The sequence below is a fragment of the Hermetia illucens genome, chromosome 4 (genome assembly GCF_905115235.1).
Source record: "Hermetia illucens chromosome 4, iHerIll2.2.curated.20191125, whole genome shotgun sequence".
Lineage (NCBI taxonomy): Eukaryota > Metazoa > Arthropoda > Insecta > Diptera > Stratiomyidae > Hermetia > Hermetia illucens.
Genome location: NC_051852.1, coordinates 108764243 through 108786536, shown reverse-complemented (window position 1 = coordinate 108786536; position 22294 = coordinate 108764243). Strand labels below are relative to the sequence as shown.

General features: G+C 37.9%; 1 protein-coding gene across 1 annotated transcript in view; it reads left to right on the top strand.

The window, feature by feature from the left end:
* Window positions 1-18892, top strand: part of LOC119653609 — a 63103-nt gene extending 44211 nt beyond the window's left edge. Inside the window, exons 4-6 of the mRNA XM_038058371.1 lie at window positions 12142-12307; window positions 17843-18112; window positions 18181-18892. Of these exons, the coding sequence (XP_037914299.1) occupies window positions 12142-12307; window positions 17843-18112; window positions 18181-18397 (653 nt within the window). The 3' untranslated portion in view covers window positions 18398-18892. The remainder of the gene's footprint in view (window positions 1-12141; window positions 12308-17842; window positions 18113-18180) is intronic.
* The last annotated feature ends 3402 nt before the right edge of the window (window positions 18893-22294 follow it).

The following is a 22294-nucleotide window of genomic DNA, read 5'->3' as shown; positions in this document are numbered from 1 at the left end:
GTGTGTGTGCTATGAATTAAACCTGGTTTTGTTTCCTGGGAAATATCGACATTTTGCAAGCAAAGCATTAAATGCTCTTTAAATTTCGGACAAAACACACATAGTTAAAATGAGTGCCGCATACGTAAAATAATGTAAATTTGTGTTCTTGTGTTTACATCCTAAGAGGCCAAAACTGATGATCTCTGCGGCACGGCATATTTAAAAAAAGCGCATCAGTTCCTATGCAAGAAGATTGATGGGTATGAAATGAAATGGTCGATCATTTCCGGGCTAAGGTTTAAGACAATCAACTACAGAAGTCGAGGACAGGCCAATCGTCCGAATATTCCAGGCGAATTATGCTGTAATGTTACGTCGAGCTCAAAAGTTGACAGAGTATAAAGGAATCTCGGTTATCCTAATAACAATCAAACAAGGACTGATTGCTTCTGGTTATGGATGTCGCAATACAGCGACGAAAACTTTTTTTGACGACTTTTCGAACGTAGTTTTTACTGACGAATCGTAGTTTTAGGATTTTAACCAGCGCATCGTTAAAATCCACGTTTGGCGATCTTACAGTAAACAGGTGTCCGGTATCCTTTCTCTGTTTACTGGCAAAAAGGATAAAGAAAATTTATCAGAAGTATTATGTCGTAAGAAATTAGCTCAGAATCAAGCGCGTAAATTCTTCAAGACGATAAGGACCTGCAGCATCGCAGGCGGAATGCAATCAGAAAGATGGGAAGGTCGCGCCCGAATTCGATTGGAATTGTGTGGGCTGGCATGTGATTCGCCGTTATATTTCGGTATCTTTCATTGCAATCTCCTGCAAAATTAGGCCCCAATGTGGGCCTATTGGTTCAAAATTGTAATCGTTTATTGTGATGTTTCGTCTGTTGGGGGCACTTTTTGGTGTTTAGGTTATACGTTTTGTTTCCGAATGATTAACCTTCAGGAGGGCACCGTTAGCGCTTCTTAACAGCGAACTTGTATCTACCGTTAAGTTCATTCGAATAAGTCAATTGAATATTCGATCAACGCATTATTTTGTGGGAATAGTTCTTTTTAAAAATGGTATGCGTTTCAAAGTCGTTTGAAAAATTAGGTAGTGAAAGATCAATGGGAGAGAAATGACCAGTCTTGTTTTTTTTTCAAATTTTACAACTGATACATCTGAGAAAACCGTGGTAATATCTCGTATAAACTTTAGTCCTCAATATAAATCGTTCTAACATTCGGCTTAAATAAAGCTATTAAAAATGCATTATCATTATTTTGACAATAAACCGAGTATTTGGTCTATGTACCGCCAATTTTTTTTCTCGCTGGCGTAAACATAACATGTGTAATAAAATTGGAAAGTCTGATGCAATCCTTACCATAATTACCAATGTTATATTAGGTCAAAGTTGTGTTTTTGAGAAGAAATAACTTCACATAAACTATCACACCATGGTGTGAGTAACAGGCCAACGATGCGTTTCGTATTTGTAGCTTGTGGTTATTGGCTTGTTTTGATCAAAAATTTGGAAATGAATCTAGACAATTATCGTTTCATCCGCTGTCGTAATGTGTGTGTGCGTGTCAGTAACGTCGTAGGGCATTCTTGATACGGATGTCTCATGCCGTCCATCATTTTTGAGTGTGTCGGATTCTATTATAAAAATAAATTAACCGATGACTTGTTTTCTAGCATGAGTAGACAACTTGAACATATACATGGGGAGATTACGCTGCACAGTAAGAGATTCTGGTAGGATCCACCTCAATATGCTCTTCACAGTACCATTTCTAAAGCAATTTTCGCTTGGTCAAAATATTGCTTCGATTAAGGGCTAGCTAATATGATTTCCCGAACTCAAACGCATCATTTGAGGTAAACTTCCCCATTATACACTTCGGTGTTATAGGTAAGAATGCAATCAGGACCCCAAAGATGTTATCATTCGGAATTAGGTGATAATAATATCGCAGTTCGCATGTGAAAAGTTCTAAAGTTCTCCTTAGACGACATGCATAAAATATTTTATTATATTTGAACCCCAAATCCAAAGTTTTTCTGGAAATAAAAATTAAAAAAATACGCCATATTTTTGCACTGGAATATGGCTAGATTGTGGCTGATGTAATTCTTCGTTGAAATTATTTCAGTTTACTATATTGACCTTTGATAAGTAAATTGGAGATTTTTTGAGAAATGATCTGAACTTTCCACGGAATTTATGGTGATTTTGGCCTTAAGCAATGGCTTCAGTGTAGGCCGTTGTGCATGACTTAAATAGTTACATGGCAACATTTCATTCACATGAACAAGAATATGTTAGATGGGTACTACTGCGTTGCAGAGGTATCTGAAATATTCATTTTCCGCTATTGGGCTTGTATTGGGAGATGTGGTTACACTGGTTGTTATAGATGTGTCATCACTTGCCTTTTGTGACTCGTTTCGAAGGTTTAGCTTATCTCATTTTCAATGAAAATAGGTGCCCATGAAAGAAAAATATATGAAATAAGACGCATTTGTTGCGACTGTAGTATATAGTGGTACTAAATTTTAACATTTGACAAGAAAGCTATCTATCGTTCAAGCTCAAGGTTCATGAATGTTGGTAATTAAGATCAAATAAAGGCGACAAGCAAATCGAATAAGGTCCGGCCTACACGACGACCTTCAAGTATGAATCTCGGTCCTTGTGAACCTATGGAACTTTCCCAACTAAATGAACTGTATGAACACAGCAGCGAATCTATTTTTCAATTGCAGAATAAGCTAAAAGAGCATGTAAACACTAATCAAATATGTAGATTAGTACGAATATTTATTTGAAGTTATCAAATCTTTCTTTCAGTGTTTAATGAATATATGGTATATCGACAGAAAGTGAAACAATACTGAAAATCACAAAAAAATACCAACAGCAGAGAGTTATTATCTGTGACACTTCCTCATGTTAGGTTATAATGATAACAATGTTTGCTTAGTAAAAATAGAAGAAGATAATCTTAAAAGTCAAGTAGATTATTTAAATAAGACATTTTTTTCCACATTCGATTTTTTGTTTTGCTTCAATTGAGCAAAGCAAATCTTTGTTCTTGTTGTTATTATCTCAAAGTATTTTTTTTTTTGCTGAAAAGTAATTTATCAATTGCATCTTTTAGTCAAGAAAACGATTAAATGCAATTGTTTGATTTTAAACACAAATGGATGAACGAGAAAAACATATTTACAAGTGATAAACAGACATCTTCAGGCATTGACATTTTACACCTGAAACCTACTGGCTACTACTTACCTTCACTTTTATTTACAAATGAGTCCCCAGAGCACAACGAAAGCATTGATGCCGGTTGTACAGAAAGAACAGCTCTATTAGCAAGTCCGCAAAGTTATCTACCTTAATTGTCTCGCCCGATACTTGGTGTGCTTCTATTGATAAATGGTAATTCAGTTAAAAAAAAAAACAGTTGTTCGAATTATGACTCGGGCTTCGATTCTCATAGGATAGTTCAGACTCACCAACAAATTTAGCAGAAGATACAAAACCTGTTATTTTTTAATCAACTAAACATTTTCGCTATCCTGGAATACCTTCTCGGTAGTTAGTTTTCCCTCTGTTCCTACTAGTCCAGTAATTCAAGTTTTCAACCTCTGAATCCTTTCAGTCAAGACCCATTGATATGAAATTCGCGATAAATCGACTGGACTATACCTAAATGTCACAACTCTACCACCAAAAACCGTCCACAAAGAAAAAGGAGATGCCCATCAGCACTTTTTTTACTTTAGAGCGCTGGCTTCTAGGAGCAGGAGCTACTATTTTATGTGCTACTATGTCAAACATCCATCCGTTAGATAGTTTTGGCTTACTCCATGATTATGGAATTGTCTCACGCAGGTTATTTGCGACTTACTGTTGTAAGCAGTTGATCAAAATTGCAATCCTCAAGAAACAACAATGCGTAGATAATTGGTCTACCTACGGTACCTGGTTCGTAATTCAATCAAACGGTGGCGTACTTCTTGAACATCGCTAACATATTACATTAGAAATTGTTGATATGATCAGTTAACAAATCACTCCGTTGCGAAACTTAGAACAAAACACACCAAAATTTGACATTAAAGTAGAGGAAGAATATAATTTAGGATAGAGAATCGAATTTCGAACTTGTCGGTACTGAACCGTGGATATTTTTTGGCCCTCCTAGCTAAAGGTATTTGATCACTTAGAATTTGCAGAATAATGACGCAAAAATTGTCAATTTGACATAGTAGTCCGCATCTAGAACTGGAAGTTTTCTAAATCCGTGGTCGACGTCACAGTAATTTGAATACCAGAACACATCCTCAAAATCATCCACCCGAGTATAGGATCCTTACAGAATTTCAAAAGCTTTTATAGAAGTGTGTCTCTGTCATAGCTTGAATGAGGAGGCTACCCATGTTATATCCGCTATATCGACACTTGCTCAACCAAATTTCATCCGAATATCAGGGCTGAACATGTGTTCAAGTTCGCACTTAATATGTAAGCGATGTTTAATTGTAAAACCGTGCTCTCTAGTATCATTCAGAAACCATGAAAGTTGGAACTATCATCATCATCGACGGCGCAACAACCGGTATCCGGTCTAACCCTGCCTTAATAAGGATGTCCAGACATCCCGGTTTTGCGCCGAGGTCCACCAATTCGATATCTTTAAAAGCTGTCTGGCGTCCTGACTCACGCCATCGCTCCATCTCAGGCAGGGTCTGCCTCGTCTTCTTTTTCTACCATAGATATTGCCCTTATAGACTTTCCGGGCTGGATCATCCTCATCCATACGGATTAAGTGACCCGCCCACCGTAACCTATTGAGCCAGATTTTATCCACAACCTGATGGTCATGGTATCGCTCATAGATTTCGTCGTCGTTATGTAGGCTACGGAATCGTCCATCCTTCCATAACTATACTATGTGTCAACTGGCCGTGTATATTGAGTGTGTCCAAAATTGCAGCGTTGAGCGTTTCCCTTGGGATTATATATTGTCGGTAAAAACTCCGCACTGATTTGATATAAAATATCGCTAAAGATGCAAATAGCTCGAGCAACCTTGTAAACGCAATGGTTTCATTTCCAGAAATTTCATATATGCTTTTTCGGAATTCGTTCTGGACCTCAGTGTAGATTCAGCCTGGCGGTGAAGAACAGTGTTTCGGCGAGTACTGGACCAATATATCTTGTTCTAGGATATTTTTTAACAATAGCTGAAAAAGATTTCGTCGATATTTCTTGTTGAGGAGCACTGATTAACTGGTCATTTCGAACCAATTTACCCTGGTTCATTACAATTCTTATTGCGTAATAAATGATGGTCAAAAATAATGCATCTTGTTTGTTTGACTTGTTCTCATCAATGGTATAGGTCTGGGCAAGCACAACTTCTATTTCTTTGAAAATGGGTCCACTCTTCGGTAACTTCAAAAGACATATGGACATATGGAGGGGTGGAAGTGATCATTTTTTAACGGACCCATTATCAGAAATTGCTTTACCGAAAAATCTGAAAAAAATCAGGAGGCTGGCACTATATGGTGGCCCCCCCCACCCCACTCCCTTAAGTACATCGTAGAATCACGATGGCAGCAATATTGGCTATAGTATAAAGCATGATCCTACCAAATTTGGTGAAAATCGCACTCTTACTAACAATGTTATAATAGGTCAAAGCAGTCGCTTCTTTGCAAATTCAAGACTTTGAATGTCAATATCACTTGAAAGTGTATATTTTCACAAAATATATTACGTGTTACGTACTAATGTGACAAATCCACACTCAAATCTCTTCATAAAAGAAATACACAACACCTTTCATACCTGAAGCGTCTAGCTTCCGGTTTCCCGAATTGTTACAGATTTATATCTACATTTTTGGAGTATAAGTTCTGTTCCACTTTACATTTGTACTAATTTAGTCGAATGCTAACTACGACCTTTCGTTTGATACCTTATATGGCTGTATGCGGATAAAAAAAATGTGCATCCCATTTTCACTGGCACGGTGGGATTTCATAGTCTGCATACATCCGCAAAATCCACCGTAATAAGTTCAGCCGTTTCCGAGAAAAGTACGTGTGACAGATGGTAAATTATTTTTATAAGATTTTTTTTTTGTTACAAAAAATAGACGAAAAGTATTTCGTCAATCGTTCGATAAGTCTGCGGGTCAATTTGCCTCTAGCTTTCCCACCGAACTTATGTATACAGCATTTGGATATTTCGTCATGTTTCTTAAAGTGGCCAACGCATTCGTCCTTTCACACACCGAATCTTATACCTATAGATGTATACTGAAAATTTTTGTGTCGCCGTGAGCAATATATTCAGAATGTTCCAAACGTATTTCTCCTTCATTATTTTCATTGCAACGACTTTCGTCTGAATTGACTTTGCGGCTTCTACGCATATATCGCCAAAAAATGTACCAATTCAAAGGAAGTCTTTCCCATTATGGTTATTTTTCACTTTTCTTCCTCAATGGCGATTACCGATAAAAAATTATTGATTAGATTGCAAAATGAGTTTAATCTTCTTTGCGAATACCAAGATGACACATAACTAGTCGATATTATCCTATCCATTATGAATAAAGGACCCTAGATATAATGGACGCTTGCCATGACTTTATAACAAAACAATTTTAAATCCAAGGCATCTATTCTCAGTTTCTCCAAAGTTAATATCTTTTTTATACTCACGGCAAGTAAGTGCTAACTCTTCAAAGACAGTAAAAAAAATAATAAAATGGTAAGGTTAAGTTTGATTATACTGTTCATCTTTCATCCTTCCGTTAGAAATGGGAGCTTTTTAGAATTGGCACTTGGATGAACTGTAGTATTTTTATCATTGAATTTGCCATTCATTGCCATGATATCATCTTTTACAGGACCTGGACCTCCGATCTCTATTATGTCGAAATCTTTTCAGATAAGAATATACTTATTTGCAAGCCTTTTTTTTATTATCAAACACTTGAATTTCAATTTAACTTCAAAACTGTTACACAAAAACGCTTTCTCCCGCAGGCAAGGCAATGTTGAATCGGAAAATTATAATGCGGGACTCAAATTGAATATCAGTTTGAAATTTTGTGGGAGTATTTTATATTTTATATGTATTATTAATATCGAGAAATAAAGCATTTGGAAACAAATATGAGCAGTTGTTTCCAATACAACAGCTCAAAAAAATCCAATTCCTAGATGAATTCCAATTCGTAGTACTCCATTTATTACCGCAGTGGATGATATCAATTTAAAAATAAACTCCAACATGTATTTATTATACAATATTGGGTGAATCACTTTATTATCAAACGAAATTTAATGGTAAATATTTTCCATCCTGTTGCTTGCCTAAAAAATACTGATTAAAAATTTTCGATTCTTCCTTACATGCGTCCTTCAAATTTATACGTATTCATTATTTTCAAATTGATTGTTTGGTGATTTACTGAGCCACTGATAATGAATTCCACAATTGTGGGTTTATCCATGAACTCTAAAATATATTACGCTGGTATTTATTATATAAGGCTGTGTTAGGAATTTAAAACAGATTATGCGTCATAACATCTCGAGATTTCAGTGCATTTTTAGAAGTTGTGGGAATAATATTTTTTTTGTTACGAATCGATTCATTGTCTGTCTATAACATGCAATTTAATTGAAACTCGTTTTGTAAAGAAGTTGGGATTGTATATTTTGCCGTTGAAGTTTTATTTGCGCAGGAACGCATTAAAATTTAACATATTTTATTTACACTCAATGGTTGTATTCCTCTGATACGAAGTGAGATAACAGCTAAGTGAAATGGGCTGTCTAGCTCTCCATACATGCCAGCATGGGCTCTTCTGATGTGAACATTTTTGGAGTCACAAATGAACAATATCTATTCGAACTTTTCTTTAATTCTCCTTTTTGGAGTTATAGAAAACTAATTGAGTTAGGAGACATACTTCTAGAGCTCGACAATTAGGAAAGCTTTCAACATTGTTTTTTTTTCATTTACGGTTGTAAAACGACAGCAATTTACTTTAGAAACAAATCAGAAGTTATACGTTGGCATATCTTGTAATCAAAGCCATTATTGCAATGTTCGTTTCAGTAAAATATGCAATCAAAATCAATAAAATATGGGCAGATGCATTATTCTGGTGCAAAACCTATGAATTGTGGTCGGCCATTTTTTTTAGGTTTTTTGATTTAAATGGAATTTAGCTCCAAATGGATTTTGAATTTGTTATTAGCACTCATAAGTAGTTTCAGATTATAGTCGGAAAGGTCATAGAAGTCAAGGATAGCCTTCAAAGCTTCAAAGCTTTCTAATTTTATTGTCTGTACTGCATTACATTTTATTGGACTTTATGTGAACGAAATATTGAGCTCTTAAAGGGTTTTTCTTATGTAAGCATTCACGAAAGATAACAACTTCACCGTCCTAGAACTGGCCGTTACCTAGCGCCCGTAGTCTGGTTGTAGCCTGAGCGGGACAAGTGCCTGAGGGTTTCTAGCTCTTCTCTCTGTATGTTCCTATAACCGAGAACCCAGAAGTCACCCTCTTCTGCCTGTCGCCCAGACTACTCAACGCGTCCATGCACTGTTTCACCAGCCTGGAGGATTTCACAATTAAGCCTATCGTTTCCCGAAATACTTCGTCTAGAATGTGACTATGGCCTAGGTGTGCAACGTTCGGACTGAGGTAGTCTGACAATATTGCACCCTACGGCGTATTTAATGTTGAAAGGTTAGGGACAGAACAGGACTGCAGAGCCTCGATAGCACACGCAGCTCCTATTAAGAGTGGTGTTATTCTACTGTTGTAGAACCGTACCTTAACATCCGATATCCCACAAGACTCATGGGTGAAAAAAATTGACATTGTTTTTGCATGCATGTGATTGAAGGCAATTCAACTATTACTAACAAAGTTATAGAAGGTTTTGTATTCCATGTGAATTCATTGTATTCCAATGGTTCTGAGCTCGCCTAATGACGCGCTGCACTAATTTGAATATCAAGTCGCTCCGCTCCGCTCTTCAGTAGATGGTAGGCTCAAGATGTATTTGTGGTATTAGCTGAATCTAGTCTAGGTGTCAAGCTGGGGTTTTCGAACAATAATTCCTACCCCTGTCGGGTTTTGATTTAAACAAAAATAGAGCAAAATGTCACTCGTAGCCGGTTTTGGTCACGCTGCTCCTCAAGGAGGAGGCGCGTTTGGTGAGATCACATCCACCCTTCATCGAAAACGACCAGCCACAATCATTGCGGGTAGTGTTCCATTCAGATGGATATATACCTACGTTCGTATCAGCGGTATTCAACTTTTGTACTTATATATGTACATATGTATGCTTTGGCGCATACAGTAAAGTAGAAATATTCAGTTGCATGTTATCAATTTAGATAGGTATGTGCGTATATATATGTATACATCAGTATGCGTTAATAGACAATATGTGTTTAGGATGAAACAGGCACAATCACTGTCAGCGGCAGTGATCTGCCAGAACGCTATCAGCCAATGGAGAACTGCGTTATGAAATTGCTTCACGCATTAACGCAACCTGGATGAAATGGCGTTCCACAACTGGTGTTCTTTGTGATCGACGTATCAACGAACGTCTCAAATCTAAAATTTACCGCAATTTTGTCCGTCCAGTCACTCTCTATGGTTCTGAGTGTTGGTCGATATAAAAGACAATGAACGGCGTCTTGCGGTAATGGAGACGAAGATGCTACGTTGGACTAGTGGCGTCACACGTTTAGATCACATCCGAAAGGAGGATATCTGCGATCGTTATGGGGTTGCACCGATCGTGGAAAATTTGCGAGAGAGGCGTCTTCGATGGTATGGTCACGCAATTCGTGCCAACGAGAATTCACTTGCCAAGATTGGTCTGAACATCGAAGTCGATGGTAAACGACCAAAAGGCAGACCTAAACAACGGTGGCTTGATACGTTAGATGGGGATTTGAAAGCCTCGAGATTGCACCCAGATCAGGCATTCGATAGCGCCAAATGGCGACAAGCCGGCCCCGCTTGTGAACGGGACAAAGGCTGAAGAAAAAGAAGAAGATGTGTTTAGGATGAGCATAATATTTACGCCCTTAATAAAATACATATATGAAGGAATATTTTAAATTTGTGCAAAAAGAAACATGCATAGGAAGTTCCATACATAAGATGATCGCTAAACTTTTATACCTGAAGCGCTTAGCTGCCGATATTCCGACTTATTTCATTTGTTACTCCGAATGAGGGTAATACTCCCGAATTAGTGCAATGCTGATCACATTGGCTCCAAATGTACCCTTAGTATTATAGCTCATCTAGACCTTTTGCGCACATGACTCTGCAATGAAGAAGGCTTTTACATCCCACTTTCATATCCTCCTTAAATTAAATACAATAACAAAACCATTCTTGAAATTTAGATTTCCAAACCAAATCGAATTTCGTGTAAATATGTCCAAAAAGTATCTGAATAAATAATATAGAATAGACAAACAGGGTGTGAATCGATGCTAGGAGGTAATATTTTACATAAAACCTAAAATACAGAAAGAATCGAATCAGTATAATTCCCGAAGTTGCACAATAACAATTATCTTTTGAATATATCTTGTATTGCTAATGAAACGTGCTAGTCTTACTGACCAGCACACCATAATTATACATATTTCCATGTTAAACTATGACCCTGTACATCTATCACCTACAAAGACTCCTCCAATCTTATCGCAATTTACGTTCTATTATATATTATGAACGCTAACGCATGCCCCCAAACCTGGAGAAAACCTTGTTTACAACCACCGCCACGACCTATGTACTAAGGCATAAAGTCTGTTGACAGCTATTCCAACCGCGAAAGTACTATTACTCTGTTGCCTCGTTTTCATTACTTTAAGTTTCTATATATTTCTAGCCTAGACAAAAAGTGTTTTACTTTAATATGGAAAATGTGACACATTTTTTAGTAAAATGTTGTTTCAAAGAAGCTGTCCTTCAATAATCGGCTAATATTTTCTCATAAATATTTTGCACGAGCCGTGAGAAAAAAAGATAAACAGCATCATTAACGTTACAGTGATAATAATATTGGAAAATATTTATCAATGAATATAGAACCAAACTACAGCCTTTATCTCGGAAAGTGTAACATAACGCTTAAGCGTGCGAATAATAAACGGAATCTCCCTCGACAATCACAAGAAACGCATAAATAACATAAATGGAACGTAAACATGCACACACTCTACATTGATCTTTGGCTCGAAAATATCAATCGCGTGGTTCCACGAGTTGTTTCTTGTTCCCGCTGTTTGCAAATATCTCGAACTTGTTGTTTTCCCCGTCTATTTCCGCCAGCACCGATATCACGAGATCTGACACCAACGGACTCGCCTCTGATTGGTGCATTAGCCATACACACCTCCTAAATCCGCATCTTTGTGACGTCAATGCTCTATCTATACTTCAATATCTCGTTTTGGATGGTTTCGAGGAGAGACGAACTCGTTTCTGAGAATTTACAGATAATTTTCGATGACATCATATGGGTGCAAGCCATTGAATATGGGCCCCAATTTGGTCAAAGTAACGTTTTATCGAGATGTGAGAGGTGTACAGTCTGGGAAATAGTGAGATTCGAGTCAAAGCCAACACCGCGGAGTCAACAAGTGAGTCATATCCACGTAACGAAGTTGCAGACAATCGAGTTTCTAGTACTCTTCAGGTGGAATCGCGAAACCCCCAAGCCGAAGACTACTTCGGCTATCATCCAGCACGGTCTCGAGTCGATCTTTTTCGTATTTATAAATTTGCTGGCGATCGGTTGCTAAGCAAACACAAGCTGTACCTTGAACACGCATCTCTTTTGTACTCAAATCCACGAGTTTCGCAAGCTTTCTTGAACTCTTAGTTCAATAATTTCCGCGAAGTTATCGCAATTTAAGTTTCTAATAACACATTAAAGTTATCGGGATTACTAAAATTTAATAGGTTATTGTGAGTGTTCTTCATTTTACATATTTTTCATTTAATTTTTTTATATTTACTGTAAAATTAGCAGGAGATCTGATGAAATTTCATTCTATTTTCATTTTAGAAACCATAACAGCACCAATAGACGGTGTCAAAAATCCACCAAAACCATTTGGAACTGACGACGGATTTAAGGGTCCTAGCGCCGCCTGTGGCAGTTCAATAGTAAAAGTTGCCCAGCTTATGGTCAGTGGTCGCTCGCTATCTTCGCGTGGATTTACTGTGGCCAAGTGAGTACTTGAAGAATAATGAGTATTGAAAATATGCACATGTCTAATGTAGTAGTAACCTTGCGTAATTGTTTCGCCTTCACCCATACCTGGTCGCGTGCGTTTGGAATTTTTGGAAAGTCAATGCGGGCTGCGATGATGCATAGTCGACCACTTTGGATTAGTTGGTAGTTGATTCAGCATCTGTTGTTTCGACGGTGTTGTGTTTACAGTGTAAATATCGGCTTTTATGTGACGAGTTTATTCAATATCAAAGTGTACAGTCGTTTTTATGTTCAGGATTTATTTCGGTTGGTAATATAATCGAAAAATTGGTGGAGAGTGATTCAGCAATAATAAATTAATGTGACCATGACTTTGTGCAACGTACCTGGAAGTAAACCTAAAAATTCGGTATTGAAATCGGATTGGACTGTATTCCATTTTTGATCTCACAAAAGGAGAAATCTGTCTTTCGGTTGTTTTACGGTATCTGCGTCTGTTTCTTTAGTTTACCTTCGCTAGTTCTTTTATTTTGCTTTCTTATAGAGATAAAGGCATGTTCTTAATCATAACCGTTTCACCTCATAGCACCCTTGCTAAGTATTGATTTGTCTCAGGTTTTGCAAAATAAGCTATTATAAGATATTACCCAGTGCATTTTGCGTCAGAATTTCATCTTGTCATCTTCTTTTATCAGCATAGAATCTTGGATCAGGCGCCTTTCATGAGCACAAGATTACTAAAATTTATTACGGAAACTACTCTGAAAACCGCCCATTTTTAACGAAAATTTTCTCAAAATGCTGTCAGTTCTTCTAACTTTTCAGAAACACAAAAATGTTAGAATTTTTTGTTTGACGATTGAGAGATCCTAAGTCCACATACACCCGATGTCGGACCAGACCAAATAGAAAGTAACTTGTTCTTACTTTTGTGATTCACCTCTCGATTTTTCTTCGTTTTGTACTTTTTCCTTGTTTCAGTGCTAAGCCCAAAAAGAACGATCCATAGATCACAAAATTGGTCCGCTCCAACGACAAGTGGATGCGGATTTACGATCCTTTAATCCCCCAAAAATTCTAGCAAAGCAAAAATTTGGTCTCTCATTTTGTGTTTTGCTAATTATAAAAAGAGCGATTGACATATGCGAACCACTTCGATCATGCTTCCCCCAGAGAAGAAGTGAGGTAGCGCCTCTGTCCCGGATGAAACTGTAAGTCATCTTCGTCTATTACAAAAATGCTACCTGGGCGGAACCTATGTCTTCCATATGTTTTCTGCTTACCTATTAACGATTGTTTTGAAATTGGCATAAGTAACACCACCTTGAGTTATTTGTCGATTTGAAGATAAGTTGGTGTGGCCCCATATCAAGAGCTCTTATATGTCTCTCGTTCATTCCTTTGTGGAGTATAAAGCATCCAGAGTTTCTTTAATATTTTTCCACCTATTTGATTTCAATGAAGCTGATCAGATGCTGTTTCATTATCATTATCTGTGCAATTAATTAGTCGACAACACTTTCTAAATTAATAAATTACTTGAAATGCACCTCATTTCATGCAATTCCTCACTGTAGAATCTTTTTCAACATTTGCCAAGTGTCAATGGCAATTTTACGAGTTTCGAAGCCGTCATATTGTCGATTATTAACGATGAGTACAACTGTGACTAATGTCTTGTAGCGCTTCATGGAGAAATCGGTAGAAATCCTTCCACTCATGTGTGACCGAAAATTCCATTTGACTAAAGTGCAATACTTGCAAAATTGTTATAACTATTGTCATTATGTGGGGGACTGAATGCTGTACTATTTTACAAATCCAGAAAAAATATCAAAGATATTAAAATTACTTCCTCTCCTTACGAGAATACTTTCCTTCTACTCTATTTCTTTTAGATTATCGAATTTGGGCGTCTTCTTGGTAGACATATTATGGGGTGACTTTCAGTTCACATTCAATTTTTATAAGTTTAGGCATATGCATGTGGTATTTTTTTTTTTCATTTATTTTTCGGATACATTTTTGTTTCTAGGGGTTGAATTCGCTCCTCGTGGCCACGTTTTCATTACGTAGTCTCTTACGCAACTGTTCCATTCGATGTTTAACACATGTCTTTTTTGCTTTTGTCTGAAAATAAATTGACATTTTCAATAAAAGCGCATATTTTGATCAATTTCGCCCACAAAAATATCCGATAGAAATGTAAAAACAACTACTATGCAAATAGTTTACGTATTAAGCGCTATGAAGTCACTACTAAAACAACTGTGCACCCTCGTTCTCTTTCTATCACTTTGAAATGATGTCGGATAAAGCTGGGTGATCGTAAAAACACAATAAATTCTGAATTTAGAACAATTAAGAAGGATTGATACGCCAAAACAAGGAATCAAGATAGATTCAGAGTGATTAGAAGCCTCACATCTTTAATAGTTTTATTTCAAGGAGATTTCGTTATTTCGTTACAGACGAATGTTATCAGGATTACCAGATACACGCTGTCTTTCGGTCTCCTGGCTCTCAAACCCACCATCCCTCTTTTTTTTTCCGCTCAGTTAAAATGTAGAATTTAGCTGCACAGACATGTAAAAGCTAGTAAAGCTGAGCATTTAAAAACAAAATTTATCCGAGCGACTATGCAAATTCACAGATATGTATGATGTTGTTGGTAAAACTAGCTGACATCGACAGCTCTAGCCACCATCAATTCGCAAAGCCTTTCTAATCGATTTTGTTATGATCTAGAATTCTCTAAAGGCTGTATAAAATTTTATTCCGGCTATGCTATTGTTGGAATTCTTGAAGTCGATAGAAATGCAAAGGTGGTCCAATTGCTAATCATATTCCAGACTGTATTAAGAAAGTCTCGTCGATATGGGTTAATAATTTGTTTATCAACTCTGCCATTAATACGCCCATAAACATATTTGATGCCGGTGGAAAGTGATCAAAACTTCTGATTTCATTACCGTAAAAACCTTTGGTACCGGTGGAAAGCTATCGAAACTATTGGTTTGATCAGTATTAGTTTCGATTGCTTTCCGCCGGCACTAAAGGAATTTATGGGCTTACTATATGGCAGAGTTTAAGGGATTATAAGGGATCGCTTCCTTTCTACGGGAAACGAGAAGAACAACGGAGAATTATGATCATATCAGGGCGGGTCCAAGGATCTTTGGAACATTTCATATGATGGTCTATTGAAAATTAAGATCCGACTATTCATACTTGGACGGATACGTGGATAATGTAGTCGTTCAACCGACCAAGCCCCCCATACACAGGCGGCAGGAATCTCATTAGGTCTGGAGAAGGCCAAAATGACCGTCCCAATCGAAAGCGGATTTCTATAATCCTTCCTATATAAATTTGTGAATACTATGATAGACTAGACGACAAGCTTCTTCAAGCATTATTGTTTGCGATCGGCTCGTTAATGGCCTAACGTCAGCGGCCCCGTATCCAGTAAGTTCCGCTTATTAACGGGCGCGGTTCAGTCCGTTCTTCTTTATGGCTCTGCTTACTACCCTGAGAGCCAGCGGTGTCAATGATAGCAGATGTAATACTGATCGATCTACTCGCTGCAGACCAGGAATCTATTTGCCTCAAAAAATTTGAGGAGAATAAGAAGGCGTTCCTAAAGAGAGGGCTCGTACCCTTAGTGCATGGCAGCAATCTTAGAAGAATCAATCAACGGGTAAATAGACCGCATAATTTATCAGACACGTACGACAATGTTTAAGATGGTGGCAGGTTGATATCTAACCCAGCTATAATTGGGCACAGATATTTACGATCTTTCCAACACAAAATTGGCAAATCATAATCGTCTGGCTGCATTTACTTTAAAGGAGAGGATGACGATACCTGCCACACTTTCACATTTTCTAGAAGGTGTAACCTCCATCATTAGTGTTTTTTTACCGAAAGGGATCAGGTACTTTTGGCTAGGAGGGATAGTGTTAGACTCAGCACCAAATGAGTCGGTATTATGTATAAAACGAGAAACCTAGTTCAAAGTCACTGCATTATCTCATACACAAAATCTATCTTTTAGGAATCGATTAATTGAAATTTCAAATACAGTTCAATTTTCGAGTGGCAACATCGTCGATGATGTTCCAGCAGCTTCGTCGATTCTATCGACGATATCCACTATCTTAAAGGATTTGTCGGCAAGGTTTTGTTTTGTAATGTAGAACAATTTCTAAGCATGTTCTTATGTGAGCTGCTCCCAGAGGGCATCAATGCAAAAATAAAGCAGATTCTTTTTCAAAGGTTGTTAGAGTAAAATTAGCTGGTATCTCTAGAGATTTACGAAATCTACAATGTTAATTATTGAAGCTCCCCTGACAACTGTAAACATCCTACAAACGTTTTGCGCTATAATAATTGTTATATACTCTTAACAGAAACAGTTATTGCTGTATGAGCTATCTTTGGTTAGACTTGACAACTTATACATACACCTTATCTGATTAAAATTTAGTTATCTACGCTAATTTTGATTAGTCATATTACTTAATGACAGCACCCATTCTTAGCAAGATTAATGTATGGAATTTGAAACAGTGAAAAGTAACCTGAGAAGAAAGGATCCGCTGCAACTTCAGATGAAGTTTTTCAATTCGGCTGTGAAAACATAACGTGGCAATATGAACATGATGCTGCAGTCGAGTTGTTCAAACAACTAAGTGATTGCTCATATTCAGCTGTAAAACTGACAGCTCCTGGACCCTGGACGATATAGTAATATCATCATTCATACATACAAAATCCAATTAAATCCCATTTCCACACAAACGTCGAAGTGCTTGAGAATTTGATTTATCGTAATATAGAGAGAGATTTATATAGAAAGCTTCTTCAGATTAGGTTATTTAGAGCAGCACATCAACGAAAATTCATCTTCTTTAAGAAGTTGGTAATAATCGTAGATGTTAGGAATGGCCAGAATGACCGGTTTTGCTAAGCTCAACAGGAAGGCGGAGCTATTCCAAAAAAATGGAGTTGATGAAAGTTGATTGCGCAGGTTCGCCAGCATTTAAGTGCAGCTCCACGGAACTGTCCCCTCGAAATGCCCTCTACTCCTCTGTGCTGTCTAAACTCGGGAATATAAAAGAGGGGGTCCTTCGAGCCACTCTCATTTGTCTTATACAAGTAGTATCGTGACCCCACCCAAATCTGAAAACCTAACGCGAAATTGGAAAAAATCGTGGAAAGTTCCTAAAACGAGCGTGCGTGAAGCCGATCCTCGTGGACCCGGAACCGCGATCGAAGGAGAGAAATCCATGACGGATTGTATCCCTGAACTAATTTCTTTTGGTCTCTCTCCCATCCTCGACATCCTTCGATTTTGGATAGTGTACAAAAATCAACTTGTTTTCACAATGCAGAGAGGCTTGATTGTTTTGTTTTTTTTTTGTTTAAATCTAGTTATACAAAATATCTGAGGTTTTTCTTATTCCTATTCGTATGCAATTCTTCAAACCAATTCTAATGACAATCGCAGAGACTAATCATGGTATAACTTTTTGCTTTCTTACAGTATTGAAAAATCTGATTTCGAAGCAGATAATCCTCTACATACAACAACAATCGAAGATCAACAGCATCAAACCAGTGAACTTATTCAACAACAAGATTCGACTGATTCTGAAGTGAAACAGTCACCAAACAATCGCTTGCATTCACGCCGCGGTTCAAAATCTCTTCCAGCATCCCCACTCGGCTCACCAAAATCAATGAGGAAATATCAGCCTAACCCCTATTTTACTGGAAGTTTTGCACTTTCCACTGCAAATCACTCCGAAGGACGGTAAGTCTTACAGCCTAAATTAATGACATGACACGTAACTAACAGGTTTTTGTTCATATTTCTTACAGTGGATGGTTCCTGTCCTCTCTGCTGGGCGTACAGCGAGAGGCTGCATCAACCACATCCGTGAACGAGGAAGCAGAGGACGCATATCGACAGGCAAATAACAACACATCAAGTAGTACAGACAAAACAAACAGCACAAAAGACCTGAGTCAGAAGCCACTGAAGGCGAAACCCTCGGAATTAAGGGAAATGAATTTCTGGTCTCCGACCTCCATGTAAACATACTTTAAGATTTTTTTTATCTTGTATAGTTTTTAGAATATAATATTCACAAACATTGAGAAACTTAAAATACCCCTCTTAATTGAAAGCATATGATATCTAATTTATTGAGTTTGGTAGGAAAATACAAACGAGAGGAATCAAAACAAATCAATCTCTGTGAAGTATTCAAGAGTTTTACGCCTCCATTGTTTACAATATTGTTTCCTTTCGAGCGAACGTAATTATTTATACTTGTTGTGGCGTTAATTAGTTGAATTCCAGTATCATTGATAAGTTAATTTTATATCTTTGTCATCTAAAATTATTATATTTCTTATTCGGCCTTGCCGTAATAAATACAACTTTTCATATGAGATTTTATTTGAAGAAAAGTGAACGACTCTTTTACGTATACTATTAAGTAAGCTCTAATAGTTAACTGTAAGAAATTATGTACGCTATAGTATTTTATTTTTCAAAAAGTAAAAAATACAAAATCATGCAGTTGAACATTTCGGCTTTAATTTTTATTATTACCACCTAGGACATTGATAATATATACATTTAAACATTCTATTGATATACCAACAATAATATCTCGTCTGGCTTGAAATGAACCCTATGCTCAAGCCTTTTTATAACAAAATAAAAGGCGAAAAAATATATATATATAAAGGGTGGCAAAGTTGACACCACGAAAAGTACCTCATCGCACAGCCGAAAGTTGAATTCGAAGTGAGTTTTAAGGTACAAGGTCTCTTACGTGAAGAAAAATCGAGTCAAGGAAAATAATGGAACTTTGCAAAAAGTTTGTCAAACCGACCTTTATTACTGTCGTTTTATGCAGGTCAAATTTTTTTCCGATTTTTAGGATTTTGTGTGAAACAAAACCTTACTAAAATCGGTTTAATATCGTCTACCTATACCTCTGTAAACGAGATCTACTCCGAAAAAGTCAAAGCTATCGTCACGTGAGAACATGTCGTCTATGAGCTGTTGCACATGCAACGAGTGGCATTATGTTGGGTTCAATTGAGGCTCCCTATATATCCTATAGATGCGAAAGAAGGGAGCAAAAATTTTTTTCACAGAATGTAGTCATATAGGGTATCAAACGAAAGCGCGCAATTAGTACTTTTCGAAAGTGATCTTCTGTCTTGTATTGGCTGAAACTCAGGAAGTGAGGGCTCAAAATGTGTGTCCCAAAAAGTGAAACAGGTCTCGTTCCTAGAACCTATCCAACCGAAAAATCTGAAAAAATCGCAGTAATGTATCGATAAAAAGCTAGGTCCTAAAATATGTTCCATTACGATATCTGCTCAAACAAAATTAATAACAGCATATTACTATATTTTAGAAATTTACCCGAAAAACTGCTTTAAGTTTAAGCTAGAAGTATGAAATCTGGCATCAGTATAAGCAATAATCTATCAGGTACAATTCTGGAAAGTTTGAAGGCACTCTAAATATTAATAACAATGTTATAGAAAGTCAAAAATTTGTATTCCACGTGAATTCATGGTACTCCAGTGGTTCTGAGAAGCAACTCGCTCCAGTAGACGGCGGGCACAGGACCACTCATCCCTAAACAAGCTTCGGCACGAGGCAGCTTCTGATGAGATCGCCTCCGCACTGCATTCGAAACCGACCAGCCACAAAGTTTTGTCTTGCGGGTAGTTTTCCATCCAGATGGTTATACATCTACGTTAATACCAGTGGTATTCATTTTTTGAATTTATATACGTATGTACATATGTATGCTTTGGCGCATGCAGTAAAGTATTTTAACGGCCGAATTTAAAGGTATAAGAAGTTGAAAACAAAAAAAAATAATGTTTTGAAATTTGTCACGCAGCCTAGTACCTTAGTATTTTCTGGGATTTCTTTTATACAGGGCGAATACACGAATGTTGAAGTGTGGAAAATCGAGAAGGCCAGACCATCTTTATTAAGACTGCTTATGTTTTATATAGGGTCGAACAATAAACCAGACGACATTGTTTTTTCAAATTTTTCGAAAGTTTCAATTGATGTGTCTAATAGAAAGGATTTATTATTTCCAAGTTGTCATAATACTAGCAATAAGTGCCAAGCATATAGGCTCGGACGATCCTACCTATTTAAAATGAATGAGGGTGGCTAATGGTAGGTTACTTAGAGAATCCTACGAGAACTCCTGGCAACATCAAGCACGCATATGCAGAATGGTCTATTTTTGCATGGTTTGAACCAGACTGAGTGAAAGTCCCAGGACATCAAGGAAAGCCGTGAAGGGTTTAGGCACAATATCTGTAGCTGACAAAATTATGGGAACAACAGCCACTTTGGCTCATATACGCGGAACGACCCGTTTTGGCAATTAACAGCACATCAGGCTTGTCTTGTGCTATATGGTGATCAGTTAGAACTTGCTGTAAGCAGAGCTACTGAGTACTACTTGCGGTTCATACCGATAAACCAGACTTGTTTCATTTTGATGGATTACCTCACATGCAGCATTATGTCTGTTCGTGTATTCCACCGGTGCCATTAAAGTGGAATCAGAAATGAAATGGTCCAACGTGTCTAAGGCCGGACCACACATTCTGCACTGGTCGTTCTCTATCCGCTCTTTTATTATGAAAATTTATAAGCTCGAGTGGCGACCACGCCGTCCTGAATGCAGGCATATATCCATCTGTCTCAACAAAGAGCTCCCTAGCGAACAGCTGTTCGATAAATGGTTGCCAGAGGGGTGTTGACCGTGCATTGCTTTCGACTTCCATTCATCGATCCGCTCTTGCTCTGACTTCGCCCCGGCCAGAGGATTGAAAGATCGATCCTTCAAGTTAAATGACGTCAGTCCGCGATCTGCCTTACAAACAGCCGAATGCAAGGGGTACGTCTGCTCTTTGCTGTAAAAATGAGCGCATAACGAGTCGACTTGGCGATGGTGTACCGTTACGTCAACCACGCCCCTGCTTCCGATATAAAGAGGCAGGTTTATCCGTTCCATGGCAGAGGTTGGATGATGCATTCGGAATTTGGACATAGTAGTGCGTATCAGCCGCTGGACTTTTCCCAGGTTGGTCTTCATCCACGGCAATATTCCGAATGGATAAGCCAGTGAAAGGATAGCGAACACATTCGGTGCGCTGATTTTATTTTTCCCCGAGAGATGTGATTTCCGCACCAGCTTCACACGTCACAGGAATTCGGACAGCAGAGCATCCTTTAGATCATCAACTCGAGCATGGCATTACTTGCAGATTTTCTAGGTATTTGTAGAAGTCTGTCTCGATCATAGCTTAAATATGGAGGTTTTCAATGCTATGTCCGGCATCGGCTCGTGATGACCTTTGCAGATGGCTGGGATCCGACACTTGTCTAATCCAAATTCCATCAGAATACCACAGTTAAACATGCCCTCTATTCGTAACAGACTTCTAAGATGGTCGTCGGTACCAACATACAACTTGATGTCGTCTATGTACATCAAGTGTGTCAGCTCGCACTTAGCGTGTAGGCCATATTTTACAGCGTAACCATTCCCTCTAGCTTCGTTCAACAACCATGAAAGGGTTTTCAGTGCTATACAAAACAAAAGAGGACTCCATGGATTTTTCGGAAAATGCCCCTCCGTATGCGGATGGGCTCTGAAGGTAAGCACTCTCAGATGTACGCACTGACAAGATTGTGCTGGCTGCAGCTTCGTGACGCGTAAAAAGAGGAGGAGTGAAAAAGTGCTTGCGAGCAACGGCATGAGGCAAACCAACAGTGAGAGGCTCTTGCTGATTTTTGGACAAGACGTGAAAGTTTCGATGAGGAATAGTCTTCAGAAGACAAAGAAAAAGGAGCAACCGGTCCCACGAAAGCACAAGAATAGCGACGTTAGACAGTTTCGATGCAATACGTCCAATCAGCCCAATAATT